This window comes from Manis pentadactyla, chromosome 12 (genome assembly GCF_030020395.1).
Source record: "Manis pentadactyla isolate mManPen7 chromosome 12, mManPen7.hap1, whole genome shotgun sequence".
Taxonomy (NCBI): domain Eukaryota; kingdom Metazoa; phylum Chordata; class Mammalia; order Pholidota; family Manidae; genus Manis; species Manis pentadactyla.
In genome coordinates, this window is record NC_080030.1 from 42,036,628 (window position 1) to 42,060,488 (window position 23,861).

General features: G+C 36.5%; 1 protein-coding gene across 3 annotated transcripts in view; it reads right to left on the minus strand.

The window, feature by feature from the left end:
- The window catches only part of ESR1 (estrogen receptor 1), a 319,262-nt gene that overhangs the window by 47,369 nt on the left and 248,032 nt on the right, over positions 1–23,861 (minus strand). For all 3 annotated transcript variants that reach the window (XM_036911872.2, XM_057489098.1, XM_036911871.2), the window contains exon 6: positions 14,550–14,688. In XM_036911872.2, the coding sequence (XP_036767767.1) occupies positions 14,550–14,688 (139 nt within the window). The remainder of the gene's footprint in view (positions 1–14,549; positions 14,689–23,861) is intronic.

Consider the following 23,861-nt stretch of genomic DNA (forward strand, 5'->3'; position numbering starts at 1 on the left):
GAAAATTCCTAGCCATAAACATAGGCTAGCTTTCCTTTTAATGTTTTATAGTCTTAATGTTTTCCAAAGGAGGTTTCTAATTATCTCTATAGAGCGCCTGCAATTTCTTTATTCAATTTATTCCAAAATGCATTATAGTTTTTTGTTACTACTGTAAAATGTATATATAATTCTAAATTAAATATATATATACTAATATACTTTTCATAACGGTTTGTATTTGTTGCTGGTATAAAGAAATAAATTGGTTTTGGTATACTGATTAAATAGACCTTTTGTTAAACATTTTCATGGGATTGAAAATCAGAAAGATAACAAGGAAAATTCTTATATAGTAATGTTTTAGACCTGAAGTATCAAGTCTGTCTAAATTGCTCATGATTTAAAAAAAAAAAGCTGGAATTTTTTAAATTTTATGGGATGCAGCTACTAGAGAATGGAAGTTAATCTCATAGACTTTCTATTTGCATGGCTAACAAAATATAGAAACTGAACAGCAGGAAATCTAAATGGCCCCTTCTGAGTGCACTTACACCACATCATAGTTAGCAATTGTCTACTGCTGCAAAAATCGAAACACGTTGTACTGAAGAGAAAGGTTTTTTCAGAAACTCCATCTGAAAAATGGTTCAGTCCTCCCAGTGGAGGAGGCTGCTGTGTTTGTTTATGCCCATTTTCAGCTTGTGTCTTTTGCTAGTTATTAGTAAAACCTTAGTGTGGTTGAGATCTAGGGATCCATTTGGGTCTGCTATGGCAATTCAGCTCTGTGAAAGACTGCTATCCACCAAGCAGAGTAAAACTGCAGCCTAATATTTCATATTGAATTAAAAATACTGAAGAAAAAGAGTCAAAACTTTGAACAAGTTGAACATTTCAGAAATAGAAAACGCAGAAATGATATGGCCAGGCAACAGAAAAAATAAAATAAAACAAGAACCTAAACAATTTAGAAATAAATCTGAAAATCAAGGAAAAACATTCAGGAACAGGACATAACAGCAAATAGACCCCAAGGGCAGCATGGTGAGGGGGTAAAGGATGGAAAGAAAACCAATAAGGAGAAAGAATAAAAGGATTTATGGAGAAGTCTTAAATATAGAACAGGTAAAGGGTATCCACTGAGTATAAATGGGCCCCTGAAGAAGCAAACAAAGCAATATACCAAAACAATTATTTAAAACTCAAGAGAGTCAAGAAGGAAAATATTCCAATCTATGTATTCAAAAGATATACCATGTACCTGGGAAAACTGATCTAAAATGGTCAACACAGAGCCATAGCTTAATAAAATTACTGAAATTTAAGTCTATGGGGAGGGGGGTAAAAAACCTTTAGGCATTCAGACAAAAGCCCAAATCACAAAGAAGGGGAAGAGAATCCCACTGCCATCCAACTTCTTGACAGCAGTGTTTCATATGAGAAAACAAGGAAACAATCGTTCAAAATTACGCGAAGAAAAATGTAAGCCAAAGATTTTGTATACAGCCAAACTTCCTAAAGGACACAGAAAAACAATTATAAACATTTTTAAACTAAAAAAATGTGTCCCCATGAACCTTTCCTGATGAACAAAGCTCCAGACAATCAAAAATAAAATTAGAGAACCAACAGTACGTGGTCTGATTGTAGACACTGAATGAATATATTTCATGATAGAGTTAACTAAAAATGAGGGTTAGGGTTGACCAAAAAGAGCCTCAAGTGTTATAAGTTCTAACAATGTATAAAAAATACAATAATAAAAATAAGATGAGAAACAAAGTATCATAGAAATTATTATTAGCTTATGATTACCTCATAGGTATTAGCTGAGTTAAACTGACATCATTTGATTCTGACAGATCCAGTAGTAGAAGCTGAAATATATTTAACACTACAGAGTTTAATACTCAGACGATCCTAGTGTGTACTGGAGGGTGGTTGAGGAATGTTAAGTTACTTGCTAACTTCACTACTGCTCATAGTAGGAAATGAACACTTTCTAAAGGAAGAAATGACTAAATATATATAAATCTAACAACCAGAACAAAAATACAAAATATCTAAAAACTAAACAAGTAAAAATAACAGAGAAAAGAGATCACTTAATATGTGGGAAATACAAAATAATACACCAGAACTTGAATCAAACATAGTGGTTGCATCAATAAATATAAATTGGCTTCATTTACGAACTAAAAAATATTCTCAGGTTGGCTAATAAAGTAAGATCTAACTCTGGACTGTATAAAATAGAGACCTAAAGCAAAAATATTCAGATGTTAACAATAAAGATGGGAAAAGAAATATTCAGTGGAAATAAGAGGAAACCAGGGGTCATGATCTTCATATTGATGGTGAAATTCAATCCAGAAAAAAGATTAAAAGAATAAAAACTTTATAACCTAAAACTATAATGTACAATTGAGATGAAGCAAATAAATATCTATGCAGCAGATAACAGGTTATAAGTTTTCATTAAGCAGAAATTACAGACATAGGAAGAGTACTGGATGCAGAAAGATATTTTCCCTTCTATCTTAATAAGAGTAAATAAACTTTCATATCAAATGTATACAGAATATTTAGAAAACTGAAATTATACTAGGCTACAAAGAAAACTTTAATAAGCTCCAAAAAAATGGAAATAATACAAGCAGTATTCTCTGAACCCAAAGCAAGTAATGTTTATTAATAACAAAACAAAAAAATGCCCCTTAAACCTATAAAACTGTTTATTAGATAAACTGTCTAATAAAAAGGAAAGTAAAATATGAAATAGCTGAAGTTTCAGAAAATAAAGACATTAAATATATTTAGAAAATAAAGATATTAAAAGTTATAAGACATAACTAAAGCAGAGCTTTGAAAAAATTATTTCCATTAATTACCTATATTATGAAATGAAATTAAGTGAATTAAATATTAACTCAAAAACCTACAAAAAGAACTACAAAGTTAACTGACTGAAAGCCGAGGAAGGGTTTACTAAAGCTAAAAATATAACAATGAGCTAGAAAATAGAAAACAAGCAGAACTAATTTTAAAAATGTAAGCTAGTTCTTTGAGGAAAAAAATTGACAAAATAAAGAAACCACTAGCTGACCAAAGCTCTCTAAAAGAAAAATAAATACATAAAGTAAGTTATAAGGTGAAAGTAACCATCACACCACAGAAAACTTTTAAAAGCATCAGAAACCACTTTGTCCAACTCAGTGCAATAAATTTGAAGACCTAGATGAAATGAATAACTTTATCAGGAGATTTATATACCAAAAATGACCCAAGAAGAGATAAAAGTCTAGAGACCAATTATTGCAGAAGAATCAAAATGTCCAGAGAGCTCCAGGTCCACATCCCACAATGGAATTCCACAAAATTAAAAATTTTAAAGATCAATTAATACCAATACTACTTAAACTTCCCAGAGCATGGAGAGAAAAAAGAAAATCCCAAACTCGTTTTGTGAGGCATGTGTAATACTGATAACAAAAACATGTAAAGACTACACGAAGAGAAAATAATAACCTTCTGATAATAAAAATAACCTTCTTAATAAAATCACGTAATAACACAGAAATCTAGAAACTCTTGTAACATGAATACATAGGAAAGAAGAAATGGTCCCCATTGTTGCTAATATTTTTACAAGAGATTAGAGCTATTATTCAATGCAATTAGATAAAAAAAATATTTAGATGCTTAGGGAAAGAAAGGAAGAGGTAAAACAATCTATTTGCAGATGATATGATTGCATGTTAGGAAACCCCATGGAAATTAATGGCAAACCAGTCTAAACAAGGTAAGAGAATTTAGCAAAGCAGCAGTCTGTCTGTAAAAAAAAAAACTAAAAATCACTGGATCTACACAAGAGAATATGGCTCGTTCATTAAAATGTTTTGTTTCAGAAAGTATTTAATAAAATGTAAAGATGCTTGAGATATACTGAATAAAACTTAGCTTTAAAAATAAAACACTACTGTGCCCAAACAAAAACAAAAACAAAAAACTATCAATTACCGACATACATACAAATAATATGTGTATTCATTTATTCATATTTATACTATATATATATGTATATATGTATTTAAAATAGCTAGGCATAACCTGAAAAATATATACAAAATATATATAAAGATACTTGAAAACACTTCTGAAAGATACACACTACAAATCTGAACAAATGAAGACACTTTGTCCTGGATAAGAAGATTCAACATTATAAAGACATTAATTCTTCTTAAGCCAATTTACAGTTAACATGAATCCAATAAAATCATCAACCAGTTTCTTATGGATTTCAACAAGTTGATTCTAAAAAAAGAAAGGAAGAATCACCTGAAAAACCCTGAAATATCAAAAAGCAACATTGGAGAGATAGCCTGACCAGAATTAAATCCCAATTTGGAGCTGCTGTAAATAAAGCTTATGTGATATTGATTCACAAACAGATAAACCTTAGCAGATAATTGAAATTTCAAAGGACTTAAGTCTGCAAGGAAATTCAGCATGTAATCAAGGATATACACCTAAAATCACTTGAGAAAATATTGATGTTTTTATAAATGGTTTTGGAAAAACTGAAAAGCCATCTAGAAAATATAAAAGTTAGTCTTTATTGCACACTTTATCAGAATAAATTCCAAAGAGACTGAAGATAAAAGAGTAAAAAATACTAGAAACAAGCAGAAGTGAATATAATTACAACTTGGGGGCAGAGAAACCCTTCTTTTTATTAAAATAAAAGATTAATGTATTTCTGCAATAAAGCAATTTACAAAAACTTTTTGCCTGACAAAATACTCCATAAACAGTTCAAATGCAAATGAGAAATTGAGAAAACATATTGGCAATTTATATTGAGAAAAAAGCTAGTCTATCTGCTTTCTCAAATAAAAAAAGCTAATCTATTTCTTAGCTTCTAAATATCAAGGGAATAAAAGACAAGCTGACACAAAAATGGACAAAAATATGAATGTGCAACTCATAAAAGAAGAAAAGGTCCTTAAATGTAACTAATATGCTTAATTTCATTCAGAAATAAAAGGAAATGCAATTAGTGCCATTTTGAGATAACTTCTTACCTATCAGATTGGCAAAAATCTAAGTTTGACAACATACTCTGTTAGAGAGGCTGCTGTGAAACTGGTCCTCTTATACGTGCTTGTGGGAAAGCACAATGACACAATACACAAAATCACTGGTAATAAATTTTCCAATATCTAGCATGCTTGTACTTTTTGACCCAACAATCCCACTTCTAGGGATCTATCACAAAGACAGACTGAAGAAAGTATAAAATAACTTGTTCACAAAGTTACTTATTGTGGCCTTTTTGTTGTTGTTTATAGTATAAGATAGGAAAGAACCTCCATGCCCATCAGTAAGGGATTCCACACAATGAAATATAAAATTATCATGAAAAGGAATAAGGAAGCTCTTTTACACAAACATGTAGTAATTTCCAAAGCATTATGTATATACTGAATATACCTGGTTTTGACTTCAGAAACAAATACTTTACATATTCAAAGATATTAAGTAAAAATATATGTAAAAATGGAAATCAGCTTGAAACAAATGATTCTTACTCTACATCAAGTTGATGACATATCCTCAGAGAGAAGGTTTATTTCAAGTATCTGCAGAACATAATATTTGACTTTCCATTCTAAGTGAAATATAAAGACAAATAGAGCTACTTAGAAATCTTCAACTATATTCAATGATCTAATTGTCAGTAGATAGACTGGTACTATTATCTTTAAACTATTTCACACAATGCAAAGATAATCAAATGAGTAATTACATTTATTTGGTTCGGAACCAAGATTTGAATTGGAAATATCAGTATGAAATAATTATTTTGTTGTTTCAAAGGTGCTTATATCCTTATCAATTGAAAAGGCCTAGAAACAGTGACAACTCAAAAGTAGTGAACACACTGAATGCCAAGACTGACTTCTAAATACTAATTTCTCTGAAACCAATGAGTGGTCCTTCTAGAAATGGTTTATGGAGCAGGAAATTTACAATAGGAGGCTGGGACGTGTTATTTTACTGCTCAGCAAGAAGGCATCATAGACTAATGGTTTATGCCATAATGACATAAAATTCAGTATGAAGGAACTCTTGTTAGCCACAGATGGGACAATCTGAGTACCAAAAAAAAATAATACATCAACTGATTGACACACACTGAAAAAACAAAATTCAGAGGCTAAGGTGGATTGCGCCGCAGGCTCCATGGCTCCCAGTATTAAGCTGGTCCTGACTAAAGTTGGAGATACAGAAGCCCTGTTCTGCTCAAATGTGTGTAGTAAGTAATCTTTCCTTATCATCCAAATCTGTTTGTTGTGTCCCATTTTCCAACAATAAAGTCATGGTGGGTCTCAGAATCTTGGCCAGGGGAGAGTGGTAAATATGTAAACAGATCAAGAACTGATTCTCTCTATAAAACCAAGGAAAATACTGACAGTATGTGCTCTTTACATCTCCTTTCCATTTGATAAAATGAAAATAAAAAACAAATACGAATATTCAATCACTTAAAAATGCCTCTAGAAGTATCAGAAGAGAAACTTCACCCTTATTCTTTGGATTATGATCCCACAGGGAGAAGTCAACAGTACCAAAGAAGAGACTGGAACTTAATTACAGACCAAAAGGGCAGGTAACCATGACACTGATAATAAAGACAATTTTAACATTCAACGGGAAATGGAAACAGACATACTAACTCTAATTACTTTGAAGTCAAACCTCTACTTACTCTGTAAAATTAAGAGCTGTCACCACAGGAAAATATCCAAATACTAGTAATATCTTGACGTAAGTAACATTGCAAATATGTTTAAGCTGTGGTCATCTATCTTGATAAACTTCTGCCCAAATCTGCAGCCCTCCTGCCAGCCCCAAAGGACCAACATACAGAATGAACTCAGTTTTAGAGTTACCGGCATTATGGTTTTAAGCAGGATAAATGCACCGTGAGTATACTTACACTAGCATGGGAATGTCAAGAGTGAATCAGTATCTAAACGCATGTTTAATCTAGGGATCAATTGTCACAGAATCCACAGCCATTAGAAAGTGATAGGGAAGAATAAATTAGCCATGAGTGGCTAGTGGGCTGCGGTGGGGCCTGCGGTGATGTCTTGCTTTTGCTTGCCATTTATTTGCACACTACTATTACTCTACCACTGACTGTAAATTCCCTGAGTTCAGGTGTGCGTCTTACACATATCTTTTTTCAGATACTCCAGGATCACGCAGAACCCGAGAGGTACTCAAAAAATATCTACCGAGTTGATTTAAACTGAACCCTAACTAACCCAGACTTGAAATTGGCTATCTCCCCTTATCATTGGAGTTTTATGGCATTCCTAAGAACAAATGGGGGCCTTTCTAATGCCGACTATGGAGAGACAGCTTTGATTAAAGCCCATAAGAATGGGGGACGGAATTATTTGATTATCCCTTTGTGACATGTGTGATTTAAATAATATTAATGTACTTTAGAATTTAACTGTCAAAATTTTTTGATTGTATATTGAAATCAATTAGGCTGATGTTTAATTGTTAAAAATAAATGGTGAATACAAAAATAATGTGTTATGTAGAAATGTAAGAAAAGTCCAATTAACCTCCTACACAGAATTAATGCTTCGGTTGGAATTATGCCTTTTCCTCTGGAGTGATTTTATATTGAGTGGATCCTTACTGTTTATATGCTTATTCCTCTTGAAAAGTTAAAGACATGTGGCTTAACAAGCTCTATTATACAGTGCTGCTGACTTGCTTTTGTTTTTAAGCAGAAACCTACGTTTGAAGGTGTTGTTTTTCACCTTTTTCCAATGGAACCCCTATAAGTGCTTTCATGATTGATGGTCTTGTTGGTCAAACTGACTGTTCCTGAAACTCCCATATGTGTGTGTCTGTTTAATATCCTTACTGAGATATTATTCAGATATTATATAACTGTCCTAGTTAGAGTGTATAATGAAATCGGTTTTTAGTCCAATACACGTTTTGATTCATTTTCAATCAGAGGTAGTAAGAATAGTAATAACAGTGTCAGTTTGGCTTATTTTTCCCTTCTTTTGGCCTCAGTTTTTCTCCTCTACAGTACAGTTTCATATTCCCAGCATTAAAAAAACAAAGACTTAAGTATCAGTCAGTCGGCACCTGCTCTTGACTGATTAAAGGCTCAGAGCAGGGAGAGAACCAACGAATCCAGAGTCAAAATATAAACTAGTAAAACCTTTTGTGACCTGTATTTTCAGACAATGAATGAAATACAGTTTAGAAGATAACCCAGTGCAGTACAGTACATGTTAAAGAAGTTAATAAATGTTGCTCTCCTTTTTTTTCTCTTTTTATCCGATTCTATAAGGCAGAGAAAAAAAAGGTTATGACCAAATTTCCTGACATATGAATGAGGCGAATAGGCAGGAAAATCAAAGGACTCCCTGGAAAATTCTGGAGAAAAATCCAGCAAAGCTACTGGAGTAACTGCAACCATCTCCTGCCCAGGACTAGCTCTGCGAATGGGCGCATCGCTCGCTCCTCAGCCCACACCTGCTCTCCCAGCTACGATGCTCCCCTTTAGAGGAGCACACATTTTTCAGGGGGAAGAAATCTGAAAAGGGAATAGAAAGGGATGTCTTCCTCTCTGTGTCCAGGAAACCTTTGGATGGATTACATTCTGAATTCATCAACTTACTTCAGAACTTAATTTTTCTACTCTTCTAAGTAAAAATTCTGCAAAGAATTTACATCAAGTTTTAAACAGAAAAAAAATAAAATAAAGGCCAATAAAAGCACTGCTGGAAGCATTGTTTTATTTGCTTGTATTTTTCTGAAATATTTACAACAAGCAACCTAAAATGAGGATGCTCATGCTTGTAGAAAATGACTCTTTTCAGTTTAAAATGAATGTGTCATCTGAAATCAGTCTGCTATTTAGTAGAAGAGGCAAAATCTTCTCTCTGGTGCACTAACCTGTTTTTCTCTTAAGGAAAAGAGCTTATTCCTATCCATGCCTACGAGTAAAAGAACTTTCTGTTGTCCAATAATACTATTTCCTACAGGCAGAGCTTTCTGATGCAGGAGCGAAGGGAAGAGCTAGATCAACAACCCTCTGGCCAGATGCTTGGTAGAGGGAATATTCTGCTAGTCGAATTAAGCTCTGCTTTTCAAATGGATGAATAGTTGTTTCTCTGAGAGTGAATAGGAGTCAAGAGAGTACTTTGGCTTCACTGAGAAATCCGCAAATATTTCTCAGAATTTGTTAGCATGGATGGTGCCAGCAAAACAGAATTAGACAGTCCCTTGGACACTGGATGGTCTCACTGAACAGGCAGTTTACATTGTTTCCTCTACCATCACATCTGCCTCCCAGCTATAGTAAACTTTACTCCTGTAAGAACAAAGAGACCTCTCAAGGAATGACGTATATCGAACGCTTTTGCTTCTGTTGTCAGTTTTTACAGTGTGAATGCTCACGAAGGACTACACGAAGAGACGCATTCCTAGTTGACACCGAGGACATAGTTTGTGTTTTCTGGTGCCAAAACACACCAGAGCATTAGGTGCTAGAATGGAAAGTGAATTTTCTCCATTTCCTGATGACTTTCACAGGCATTCTTATTATCTTTAACTTTCCTCTTGTAAAACACAGACACACATACACACCAAGAAAAATTACTGGGTTCTATATTTATACCTTATAATAACCATTATTTCTTGGTTTTCACAGGAAGAGATGACTGCATTAAGTGCTTGGAAATCACTGCTGCAGGACGCAGGGAAGGACTGGAAACTGTGGGTAGGCTAAGTATGGCAAGGATAAAATTAGCCTCCAGCATATGACTACAGGGCAGTTATAAACTACCAGAATCAAGATATCATGGGTTGTCACTGGGGAGCAAATCAAGCAATAACTTTTTAAATAGACACAAGATAGGAAAAATGCCCTCTGCTCACAAATGTGGGATGGCAACCAGCAGGTTTTTCTATTCTTATAATCACTAAACCCCACTTGCCAATACTAACATTGGGTAACTACAAGGAAAGACTGGGGTAAACTCTGGCCTTGGAAAGTACATAAGCCTGGATTTACAAAGGTTTGAGAGAACAGGACATCATTATAACAAATCACAAATTAAACCCCTGTCTCCAGTTGAGCAACACTGGTAATCCATGGGTGAGAGGACTGCTTGGGACCTCCAGCTTTCTCTTTCTCCATTTCTATACAGATGTAAAAAGCCAATGGAGGTGGCTGCCTTTTCAAAAGTTATGTCTTTGAAAAGCCTGAGATAAAATTAAAATGAGGAAGCTAAGATTCATCTTCTGCTTACCAGCTCTCAATCAAACACTTAGCTTTGAAACTTAGAGATTTCTGTATTTTGTTACAAAATGTCTACATTTATTACAAAATTTGCTATGTACACTGTGATGGGAAAAGAGCATGGAGGGATCATGGTGAATTACACTAATCAGAATGTTATCTAAGGGGCTGGGAACCTGAAAGGCGAAAACACAAACAGTGTTTTCAGCTATCACTCAAAGCCATCTACCAGAGGTATAAAATTACAAATGGACTGCTGGTCACTGTTTTGCATATATCAATGTCATCAAAAGCAGTCACCCTCTAAGACCAAGAGAGTAATTTAATAATATTGAAATTTCCTAATATTTAGGTGCATGTTACTAGTCAGAAAACCGTAGTAAAATAAATTTTATATTATAGATCATAGTTTTATTTCATGTGACTTATATAATTTGCACTTATTTATATACTTTTCTAATCATTAACATGTGCCTAAGTGTACTTAAATGTATTAAGATCTTGAGGGTTTTACTTAATAGTCTAGTTATGGGAAAAAAATAAAATCCTCTGCTGATCCCCATTTGGAATTTAAAAGTTACGTAACAGGTTTGTGGAGTAAAAGCACAAATATAAGCATAAGCCAAATGCTTTTTAGGGACTTAAAAAAATCCTTCAAAAAACAGTTCAGTATTAATTTCTGCAAATTCTATAAGGGATAAGCCAGGAATTGATGAGTAATGATGAACAAGAAATGAGTTTGATGACCAGGACAGCTGAAATGAAATGACTGTCAGAAAAGAGTGGGTTCTCCTGACTGCCATAAGATAGCTGGGTGACCTTGGCCAGTGCGATTAACAAATATTCATTGGGAAGCATGGAAGACTTTGCACATTGATGGTAACAAAAAGAGGAACAAGATCTGGTCCCCACCCACAAGAAGCTTATGAGCAGGTAAGGAAGAGAACACGTACAAACACTACTGACCTGTGGCAGAATGGGACTCAGAGAAGAACAAACCAAACTCTATGAGAACTTAGACAAAGGAAAGGCTACCTTCTGCCTGAACAGAAGAGAGTTTGAAGGAAGCTTTTAAGGGAAGAGTGACATCTGAAATTAGCCGGAAAGAATGGATAAGATTATGACAAGGAATTCTAACAGTAGAGGGCCTTTCAGAAGCAGTGGAAAAAAAACTCGAAGTATGAAGTTATGTTTATGGTTGCATCAGCATCCAGGTGTTTTTAGATGGGACAAGAGCTCCCCAAATTCACCTAATCCCCAGAACTCCCTTTTGGAACTCACACCCACTGGCCTTCCTCATTTACGTCATTTGCCGACTCTGTAGATGTTTGTGTGTGTGACATTTGCAATAGAGTCCTAATTACCGAGAATGGATGTTTAGACAGGTCCTTTTGAAGAATGGAAAGAGGCAGTGAAGGCTGAGTCAGGGGCATCAGGACCATAGCTGTGTCTTAGAAGGACATCTCAGGAGCACTGCGGGGAAGACTGAAGGACAGAGGGGTGGTGGGCAAGAAGGAGAAGCAGCGGTGGGGAGGCCATAAGCTGGGGAAGGAACAACACGGAGACAGAGGAATGGAGACAAGGGAGAGCTACGGACTCAGAAATAGCTCAGAAATGACCTGATAGCTGAGTGGATAATCTGGTGAGTGGGGAAGTGGAATCCATGGTTAATTTAAACTCTATAGTCTCTGTGAATGTTAATGTCACCATATAGGGAAGAAAGAAAAGGAACAGACTTAATAAGGAAGATGATGTCTTCGATGAGGGGGTATGGTGAGTCTGAGTTTATAGGACATTGAAGGAGAAAAGTCCAGAGGAGCTGTTCTCAACCAGAGACAGTTTCAGACCACCCCTTCCCCCACACAGGGGACATTTGGAAATGTCTGGAGACATTGGAGTTGTCATCACTAGAGAGGAGGGGGTGCAAGAGCATCTAGTGGATAGGGGCTAAGGATGCTTCTAAACATCCTAAAGTGTACAGGACATTCCTCCCCACCAGGAAAGAATGATCCAGGCAAAAATGTCAACAGAACAGAAGTTGGGATATCCTGGTCTAGAGGAAGTAGGAACTTCAAAGCTGGAGTTTTAGAAAGCACACATGGATAGAGATGAGGACTTTTATTCACTCGTTCTGCAGTGAGAGATTTGAGAGAAAATTAACCACAATGTAAGCATGTGACAAAGGAAGAGAAGGAAGTGGCTGATAAAATCCAAGGCGATGTCACCTTATGGCAAAATGAGTTCACTAGGGTGAGGTAATGGCATGAACCCTTTCATATTTAAAACGCAATGACTTGATGACTGTTCTCAGAAAACAGACCCGGATGAAGCAGTTGATCATGGAGCAGATCGGGTCAGCTACAGATGTACCAAAAACCTAAATAGTGAACACACGTTCCATCCACAGCAGGGAAATGTTGTATGTGATCTAACATTTTCATCCGCAAACGTGTCACACCTTGGTCAGGGAGCCGCATCACTGCAACAAGAAAATTACGAAGAAGAAAGAGGAGGAGGCAGAGGGAGGTGTATGAAAAGAAGGAAAGAGGAAGGTAAAGGAAAACAGAGGGGAAAAGAGGTGGAAGAGAAAAATAAAAGACAAGAGAAACAGAAAAGGGAAGGGGAAAGAGTACTATAAAGGTGTCTTCTAAATGGCTGACGGAGTGAGGAGTGAGGGCAGGTATAAGGAACAAAACTAACAGCCATTCTTGACAATTTTAAGAAACTGTGATCTGGGAATATATTCCACAGACAGCAAAATCTGCTTCTTGAACAGTATCACCACTGTTTTTTTCAAAAGTGATAGTAGCACAAAATGACAAAACAGTAGCCAATAGTTGAACAATTCCCCAGTACTTAAATAAATCTTGCTGGAACTCTGCTCCAGACAGCTGGGTAGGTCTAGGGAAGCCCGGAGCAAGACAGAAGGAGATGAGGAGGTGGTGTGGTGCTCCACGGGGAGGGAATGTGCAAGGATGCCTCATGGGCAGCTTGGCAGCCCTGGGCTGCTGGGCAGAGGCAAGGGAAGTTTGCAGGAGACAATCAGAAGATCGTTCTTCCTCATTCAAACTGTTATGTGGCCCAGAAATACAAGGCATCCCTGGAAACCAAAGGCTATAGCAGTGAACCGAAGGGGGCATCGCTGAGCAGGGAAGAGTGTGAAGAATGTGTGCACAGGACAGGAGGTAATAAGAGTGTGCCAGAGCCAGGCAGATGTTGAATCCCACTCCTGGCTCCGCCATTAGCCAGCTGGATGCTTTTTGCAAGTAGCAGAATGGCTCTGAAACTTAGTTTCCTTTCTGGTAAAATGTGAATGATGAGCTTCCTAGAAGTGCTGTGATGATTAAATGAGATCATGTATGTAAAGTGTTTAATACGGTAGCTGGTGCCAGGTAGGGAGGGACTCCACCAGCGGTAGCTTCTGTTGAATAATGTCTACATTCTATTACTCTAAACAATGGCTGGAAAAGAAAGAATAGAATCCATATTAAGTCAGCCCAAAGAGAATACATTCGATAAGGTAGCATATTTGGAAACTGAAATCTTCATTTTCTAAAACAAGCAAGTAACTTTCATGAATTCATAGAACTGGAAGTGGCCTTCAGAACCCAGGTCAAACTTCCTCATTTACTGATGGGAAAATTGGAGAAGGAGATGAAAAGGTGTGGTTTGGACGTACATGGGCCAAAAAAGATTTTAATTAAAGGGAGGGTATTTATTATTTTTTTTAATAACACAAGATGAAAGTTGAGTGAGAAAACTACAGTTAATAGTTTTAAATATATATACACATATATGTACACATATATGTAAATGTACATATAAAACATACATATATCGATTTTATAATTATTGTATTTATAATTTTATATATAGTATGAAATTATAATATTTACATACACTATGTATACATATAAAATAATAATCTATTGATTACATATATATATATATATATATACAAATATACATATATATACACACACACTATATATATTAGAAATAATAGAGCTCCCCTGAGGAGATGTTTAGCAGAAAATTATCTTTAGCTTTCTGGGATCTGGAGTAGACTACATGTCCCAAATTCACTCATCTGTAAAGTAAACACATCTGGTAAAGTTCTCGGACGCTTCATGCAGTACTGAATAAAAGAGCCTCAGGAAGAAACTGGTGATTACAAAGGCTGTGCTTCCCTCCAGGCTACAGCCAAGTCACGCACCTGTCCAGGAGCAAGTTGGGGGCAAACAGGAGCTTCCCTGGGTGCTCCATGGAGCGCCAGACAAGTCCGATCATCAGGATCTCCAGCCAGGCACATTCCAGAAGGTGGACCTGATCATGGAGGTTCAAATCCACAAAACCTGAAAACAAGACAAGAAAAACCCTGCTGACTCAAAATGAACAGTTATTACTGGTGAAATTAATGCAGACCACACATTTGCATGGACAGGGTCTATTTCTATTAGATGGAACAGATGCAATAGAAGCATACCGGATAGGAAAGTGAAATCACTTTTTTCAACCTAGTCTATCAGTGAACTTTAACGTGGCATAAAGTTTATTTGTACCCTGGAGCCACACTTACAGAAATACACTGATTTGTGCAACCCACTTCACTTCCGATAAAGTTTTACATTTAAATAACGTTAAAACTTGTATGCTTTCTACTTAGACATTTCTAATAGCCCTATGTGATTATTATGTTTCATTTCTGTTTCAGTTGAGGATATTGAGGTGCAAGACATTTAAATTATTTGCCTGAATCCAAACAGAAATTGGAGTATAGGCAGAACCAAAGTCACTCAATCTCTATTTTTTTGCTTCAACAGTAATCCATGCTCTTTTTTTTCGCATTATATAAAAGACTAATGAGATAGCATATATAAATAAATCACTGGAATCAGATGAATCATGAATAAAGGGGACATCATGATTACTTCTGGCAGTAAACACTAAAACATACTCTTGCTTTTCTAATGACTTATTGGGAAATTAAAACTTTGTCTCATCTTCACTCACAATATTTCCTAATAATGATCAGAAGGAGGAGGAAAGGAAGAGGAAGACCAATTTATAGAGTCCTTACTATGGATTAGAAGAAATGCTAAGTATTTCCCGTACAAATTTTTAAAAAATCTTTATTAATACAATAAACTCTAAGAGGTAGGAACTGATAGAGATGCCATTTTACAGGTAAGGAAACAGATGTTCAGAGGGCTTATGTATCTGTTAAGGTAAGAGGTGGGGAATATTGTCTCCAGGACCTGTGCCCTTGACCACGATTGACACTACCTCTTAAGAGCTGAATTGGTTATAGAATTTGGATCAAGTGACTAAATAAATCCAAGCACACACACTGAGACACACCATAGTGATGGGCATTAAAAAACAAGATGCCCGTAAAATTGACTGCTTTCCCAATCACTCCCGGTTCCTTTGTTCTGAGGGGCCTTCTCACAGGCTTTCTCCTCCCTCCCTCTCTCTCTGCCTTCAACCCTTCATTGTCTCTTATCCACAGGACTGGTTCTAGAAATCCCATTTTTCTTCATCCTCTTCTTTATTTTCACTCACTAAATAACACTTTAACGTATAACTTCATACGCTCATATTTATTTAAAAGCAAGACATACATTGATTTTCCTTAATGTCAAGTACTGATCATTTGCCTACTGGATGCTTCTCCTTGGGGTTCTTGAAGCTATCACAGGATCAGCATTGAACAAGTAGCCCTTCATTTTATATCCTTAAGAGTCATTGGTACCATTAAATAGGTGATTATCCATACAGAGAAACTCAAGCTAGAGAAAGACCTGAGGCTATGCCCCACCTCTATCCATCAGCCCATAATCAAGCCTCACCAAGTCTACTTTTGAAGTAACACTACAATTCTTCCTCTACTTCCTATATTCCTAGTGATACTCTTTTAACTTAATTCCCAAGAGTCTCTCACCTTTCTTTCTGACTCTCTAACTCAGCGTAATTATTTTGAGACTTGTCCATGTTCTTGCATGCATGTTATTGCTCAGTGCTATTCCATTGTAAGGATATATGCTATAAATACATCCAATTTGCCTATATTTTCATTAGATATTTGAGTTGTTTGCAGTTTGAGGCTATTACAAATAAAGCTTTTACAACCAATCTATGTTCAAGTTTTTGAATGGACATTTTTTCTTGAGTAAATGGTTAAGAGTATCGTGGCTGGGTCATATGGCAAGTATACATTTAACTTTTTAAGACACTGCCAAGCTCCAGCAGGATGAGTTGCTCCACCTCCTCACCAATACTTAGCATGGTCAGTCTTCTTAATTTTAGACATTCTAGTAGATATACAAATATGTCGCACTGGCTCTGTGGTTTTAATGTGCATTTCCCTAATGACTAATGATGTTGCACAACTTTTCATGAGCTTCTAACACTAAAGTCACATTAACTATGCATGTATCTGTGAATCCTGCTAGACTGTGTACTCTCTAGAAGCACAAGATGCATGACTCCATCAAGTTCTGCTTTTTTAAAGTCCAAATCTATTGCCTCTTCTGCTACATCACTCAGCCCATGCCAAGGCCACAGCATCATAGACTTCATCAGAGCCAGTGTGTTTTCACTGGTAAAGAGTGGGGTCCACTCACGTAAAGTGGGACTTGCAACTGGAGAGAAAGTGGGCACCTTTGTTAATAAGAAAAACTAAAGGATTAAAAACAGTGGTTTGGTTTCAGGCTTCCTGGGGTGAAAAAGAATAGATATCTCTGAGATCTATAGTTATTTACCTCCAAAGTGGTTTGGATCAAAATGGACCAGCCTTGCTCTGGAAGAAATACTGCCTGAGGCAACAGGAAATGTTTTTTTCTCAGTACCCAATGTCTAATGGGATAGACCCAGTCCAGTGAGCGGTGCTTAAAATGGAAGCTCTCAGGGAAGTTTTAATGCTCCAAGATTTCACCCCAATCTTTTGGGTGATGTTTCATAACAGCAATGAAAATTTACACTGTAAGTTAAGCTCACTTTCAGAAATGTTAGCATTCAAAAGTTAGATCTTTTATAACATTCACCATTTTATATAGAAAAAATATAAACATGTGATAACATCACCCACGATGAAACCTACACCATGTTATTTGAACCCTTCTTAAACCCCGACAGTCACACAGGATGAGATTTGGGGGGAATCTCAGGGAAGAACTGCAGTTGGCTATAGAAGCAATCCATTTTGGAAAACCAAAGGAACGTTTTCTGGTGGCAACCTTACCTATAAAACGGAGTCATACTTTTTAATTTTTACTTCAGAATTTCAGTGCTGTTCAAGTCTGACAATTCTAGTGGTCTTTGGGAAGCCTCAGAAGCTCACCATAACCATTTGTACCATACAAGTCTGGTGATTATGAAATTTGTCTGAAGTATGTCTGTTAGTAATAGTTTCAGTCTGCGTCCTGCAGAGTTGCTGGGCCTTTCTGTTGAAATGATGTAAATCTCTCAAAAAGAAATGGTGCATTTAATTATCTGTCCCAGCAGTACATACTGCCCACAGACACGGGTTATTGTAGCTCTTGCATGGTGTCCTCTGCGAGTTCCTGGGGCAGGGTTGGGAAGAGTGTGCAAAGAAGCCTCTCAACCTTCTCAGTGAACATGAGAGCTATGGAAGGAAGTTATTAGGTGGAGTCTCTCCTTTCCTCCAGTATACTGATCTCAGTGTTTTTTTTAACTGCACAAGAGCAAAATGCCCTTGTTGTGTGGAATAAATATCCAAGAGTACTCTTAATTCATAACCAATGGAGAAAAATAATATAATCAATTCCAAACAAAATTATATTGGGGCAACTATCTATAGAAATCAAGTTTTTATCCCTTGGCTTATTTTCCTTATAAATCGGAAGCATGACCTAATATGCAGTTTCAAGTGGATTTGCTGTAATATTTTGGAGGCATCCAACAATGCCTTTCTTGAACACTTGAAACACTTGAAAGTGTCAATATGAAGATAGGAATTAGCAGCACAGGATATGAATAGAGAAACCAGTGACAGGTATTCTTACAGGTGACACAGTAAGATGTGACTCACCCCCCATCATATGGAGGGTCCCATTTAGTGACAGTGATAAGGGATCTTTTGGCTTGCCCAATACCAGGGGGATGGAATGCATACCTAAAAAGTAGTAACAATAGTTTATTGGGACCAAGTGAAATCAGATGCAAGGAAATCTGATTTTATAAAATAAAACTTTAAAAGAAAGTAAACTTGGGTCTTCTTCACTAGTCCACATTCACTAGTCATAAGAGTATCCAGAGATAGACTATACTGGAAATATATAGATCCCTCAAGCCCTACTCCCTCCCATGGTTGGACAAGGATCTAATGGAGTCAAGGGAGGCCTCTTTCATAGAAAAAGACTCTCCCTGTACACACACAACCAGCTCATTGTTTTCAGCCTCATCACCAGACATTCCTGCCCTCTGTCCTATTATAAAGTAATTGTTTTTCCTCCAAGATTTTTTACTTAGTTTTGACTATGAAAGGAGCTCCTGGCATGTCTTCCCCCTCTCCTTGGACCTCACGAGATCCTAAACTCCTTTCCTCCCTCCACTAGGGACTGCTGTACAAATTGCTTAACTTGCCTTGGCACAGGAGATCCTTAAAGCCTCAGCCTGTCTTACCGGGGGTGGCAAGACTCTAAAAACGACGGTAACAAGTGTGCTGAGATCCTTAGGCAAATGACTCATGAGATATGAATGCTTGCAGAGCTCTGCAATGCTGTGGAGTGAAAGGTGCATCAGAGTGGCTCTTCAGTTGAGGCATGAGAAAAAATAAGCTATAGGAATTACATCACCTCTTCTTATGGGATGCAAAGCCAAGCAGAAAACCTATGAAAGAGAAAAGCAACTTGTCCCTGGGGAGTGCTTTCTACAACTCTCGAAGGCAGGTGGTTGGCCTCCTAAAAATCCACCGGAAAAAAATACTAGTTCCCTGACCTTCAAAAAGTGAATCATGTACTCAGTCATATGATGACCCCAGTGTTCTCCAAAATCTCAGGCATGAAACTGCCCATTGCATTCTGTCTGTACTGCCTCAACTCAATAGAAAATTTCAATAATTCATCTCTTTTCCCTTTGATGCCAAAGACTCAGTGGAGAAGTTAGAAAAAGATTTTAAAAAAGAAGAAAGAACCTGGATCTCCATTCCAAGGCTAAGCTGTCTTCACATCCTCCATTTTGTAATTTTTTTTCTTTTTCTTCAGAAAATAGTAACTTAATGCCCTACTATAAACCATGTACCCTATGGTATAATTGAATATGACCTCCCTACCTCCAAATAAAATCTTGGATTCCCTTTTATATGTAATCCCATTATACGGAGGCCCATTAAAACTAATGCCCATTCTATAACACTTCAAGATATCTCCAGTAAAACACAAACACCAAAAAATTCTTTTTTAACAAATAAACTTAATCTCTTTAAACAAATAACATCATGCACCACTCTTACCAAATATGGAAGATATTTCTGGAATACTTTGAGCAGTTTTTGAAGCCATTAAAAAATGAAATAAATGGTAATAGAGTATCTCTTTTTAGAAACACTGAATCACAATATGAGAGCTCGGGCCTCCTATAGAGCCTGCCCTACGTCACCATCCCTTTGTACATTCTGGCTTCCCTCTGCTACAATAAAAGGAAACTGTGCACAGGCCCCCTCTGGCACAATGCCACTCACCCAAATGCTCTTATACAATCAGCATACCAAATATCCACCTCATCTATACCAAGCAGACCTATAAATATCAATGCTACAATAGGCCTCATCCTCAGGCCTAATTACTAGGAATTTCCAAGTCACTACCTGGATTGGGGGCTTGGGGGTTGCCTGGATGGTACACTCTCCACGCCCCCCACCCCAGCAGAATGAGGACAGAAGCAATGAAAAGAGTACATGAGCAAAAAAGTCAAGTACGCCTTGCCTGAAATTCCTCTGTGGCCAATGGCCAATTGCTTAAGATCTCTGAAAGCTCTTCCCATCTGTAAAATGCATATGGACTAACCTACCATTTAGGGTTATTGTAAAACTTCAGGAGTTAGCAGATGTCTCAGAGAATGAGGCACGACCCAATGAATATTCTGTTCTCTTCCCTACTTCATCCCAGTAGGCCAGCCCAATAAAAGGGAACACTACTTTTGCAAAGCTCCAAGACAAACATTTTGTTACAAAGTATTTTAGATTGGGAAGTTCAAACTTAAATTGGGCACTTTGTGTTTGCCCTAATTACGTCTTCACGTTGTGTGTTCTGTTTGTTTATTCCTTTTTATTTATATATTAAAGTAACCTAATAAAAAGGATAAAAGACTTCCTGGACATCAAACAGTTCTTACAAAACATTTTCATGATTTAAAAGTGGAGGGACACAAGCATGTGGATTATATTTCTCCTAAAATACATATGTGACAAAATGAGAAGAGAAAGCACGTTTGGGATTTTATTCCACTCAAAGCATCTCAAGATGTTTAGCGATCCAGAAGGCAGCTGTATTCGAACACCGCGACATAAATGGTCGATGGCTTTTCTACTGAACTCAGCAGACTTCCACAGTGTGTTAGCGCTTCCTTATTTGCCCTGGGATAAAGAAAATGAAACTTGCCCTGTGGTGACTACCTGCCTTGGGAAACAAAGCAGTTTCCCTAGGCAATGCTCAGTAATAAAAATCAGTGGTAAGTGAAGAACTGTATGTGACAAATTTGATATTTTAAAAATATGTCACGTTTAGCATAGTCGAGGGCCAATTAATCTGAGTAAAGATAAGGCTTTAAAAAAAAAAGTTACTGCTTTTTAGAATTAATTGTGCATACCTCAAATAACCCTTATTAAGATGAGCCTATGTTGAAAGAATAATGTATAAATGCACAAACTTTCCAATCTTGATGCTGCAGCCTGACAAGGGTACCATGTTTTTATTTGACGTAATATAATGAAGACACTTAAAACATCATTACCAACCCCTTCAGAACAACGCAGCAGAATTTAACACGTATTACTTGGAGATCTATTTTTACATAAATAGATTCAAAGATAGTGGTTCTCTGGCACACCTAAAATAAAAACCAGCAATGTTGCTTGTGGTAATTCCATTTCTTCACCCTTTTTATCTAAATGAAAGAGAAAAGCCTTCAAAGAGCTTGCTTGGAAGGACCTAAGGTGTTCCCTGGACATCTCTCTTAACAATGTGCATGCGAGGTATAAGCTGAATGCAGAAGTTTGCCTTTACTTTAAAAAGGTCTTACGTACAGTGAGTGGCCTCCTCACTGTAGGCTACTCCGTGAGGAAGGAAGCCCAGAGACAAATCTGATTTCAAGTTTGCACAGTTACTGCCAGGTGTTAACCAGAACTACATTAAAAAAACCACACACATTATGATGCTCTGAAAAGTTATTACACTCAACTATAGAAGTATATTCAGACTCTAAAAAATTTTCTAGCAGTGATAAATAAATCAGTCTGTATTTATTGTTTAGTCATCCCACACCCTTCTGGGTAAGTATTTGTGCTTGTGATATAGAGTGGTTACATTTTATTTATCTGGTATTAGATTATGTTTGCACATCAGTGCACAGGACATAAAAGGAGTATATGAGAATGAATTATGTCTGATCTAAAGAGAGTTATAAAACTTCTCTGATCAGAAAGAAAAATGAAGCTATAATGTAAAAATAATGTATCATGTAAAACCTTAAGATTTTAAGGTTTAGAATTATATACTATAGCCTACATATGTAAAATAATTATAATACATGGAAGGAAATTACTCTAGACTTTAAATATGAACTCCATAAGATATTGCCTTTCACCTTTATTTAACTATTTAGTTTACCATACTCCTTTAAATGGCTAGGTAAGCATTTTCTTATTTTCCAAAGGCTGGATATATCTTAATTCTGATCATAGCAACTGTGAACTTGTGAAAAGCTAAATACCTTCCTTTTAAAATACGTTTTCTGTTTTTGTTGTATGTTGGTAGGAGAATAAATCAATGCATTTTTGGAAAAGGGGTGGATGAAAGTATTGGGCTGTGTCCCTCATGTAAGAATCCATTTTTTGGCAAATTCCTCTTTAGATTTACTAATAGGAAAGGTTTTCCCCTCCTAAAGAACTGATGTGCTCCTTTTTATTGGGAAGTAAAAACAACAGAGCTTACTACGACAGCACTAACTACAAAAGCCCTCCTGTCAGGAAGCACAGATATGAATACAATGTTCAAAAGCAGTAACAACTTCACCTATTTCCTGCGAAAATTATTGCCTTATTGACCTCACTTTTTTGACCGTCCTATTGAATTTCAAGGCACTTCATATCAGACCTTGCAAAGCAGATTGAGGAATAAATCATTAAAATCTATATATTTGATTTCATACATAATTATCCCCTTTTCTCTTCATTTAACAATAAATAAGTTATGTGATGACAGATAAGAAAGTTGTTTGTCAGGAGGAAAGAATTAATCTCGCAAGTATATCTGACTCCAGAAAGAAAAGTAAGTTGAGACTTAAAGATATGAAGATCAGACTTGGGGATCAAAAAAATGTCCCTCAGAGAAAACAAAGCAGATGGCAACTCTACCTTGTTACCAACCCCATCTGTATTACTCTCGGAGCCTTGGTTTATGAAGAGATGGTTGTCATGACAATAAGCATTTGAGAAGAGTACTGATAGATGTAAGAGTGTCTCCTCTCTTCCCAATTTTCCAAATACATGCACAAAACCATCCCCTATTCACCAAATAAACATATTGTGGTACATTTTATGGCTATTCTATTATTTCTTGCATTGACTGCAATTATTCTATCCTGATATTACAAAATTTTGTACCCTCTCCTGTCAAAATCCTCCTTGGAGGGACACAGTATCTCTTTACTCTGATACAGCATGGCTTGAAGGTAAACTAGCCTTTTATTTTTATTCAGGAGAGGCCACTGTATTAACTACAGTTGAATTTTTTTCCTTACAAGCTCAGAAAGAAATCAATTTCAGCTTAAAGGAGAAAGGAGAAAAAATATATAAGAAATTATTTTCCCATTCTAAGAGTAGATTGCAAACTAAAGAAGGAAAAAATTAATAAGCTATAAAGTAAAGTACTTAGGACTATCTTTTGATGTACTTGTCAGATGCACAGGAAGGCCAGCCCTGTGGAGAGATTCCGAGTTCCCTGTAAAGAGCATGGACAGCCTGTGTTTGAAAAGTCAACAAGCACTTGTACCTTGGAACATAAATTTTTGCCTCTCCACCTAGAAGCAGACATACAGAAGCATTTCAAATACCATTGTCATCAGTCTGAGTTTTCTGGATAACTGTATGTTCCTGGGAAACACAACAAATGTCAATAACACAAAGACTGGGAGGGAAGCAGACAATCATTTTAGAGCAAGTCCCCCAAACAAATGGACAGCGATGATTCCACACACACACACACACACGCACACACACACCTGTTTGCTTTAAAAATCCAGAGGGACACCTGTTGTCAATGACTCGAGGACAACTAGGTCCAAAAAA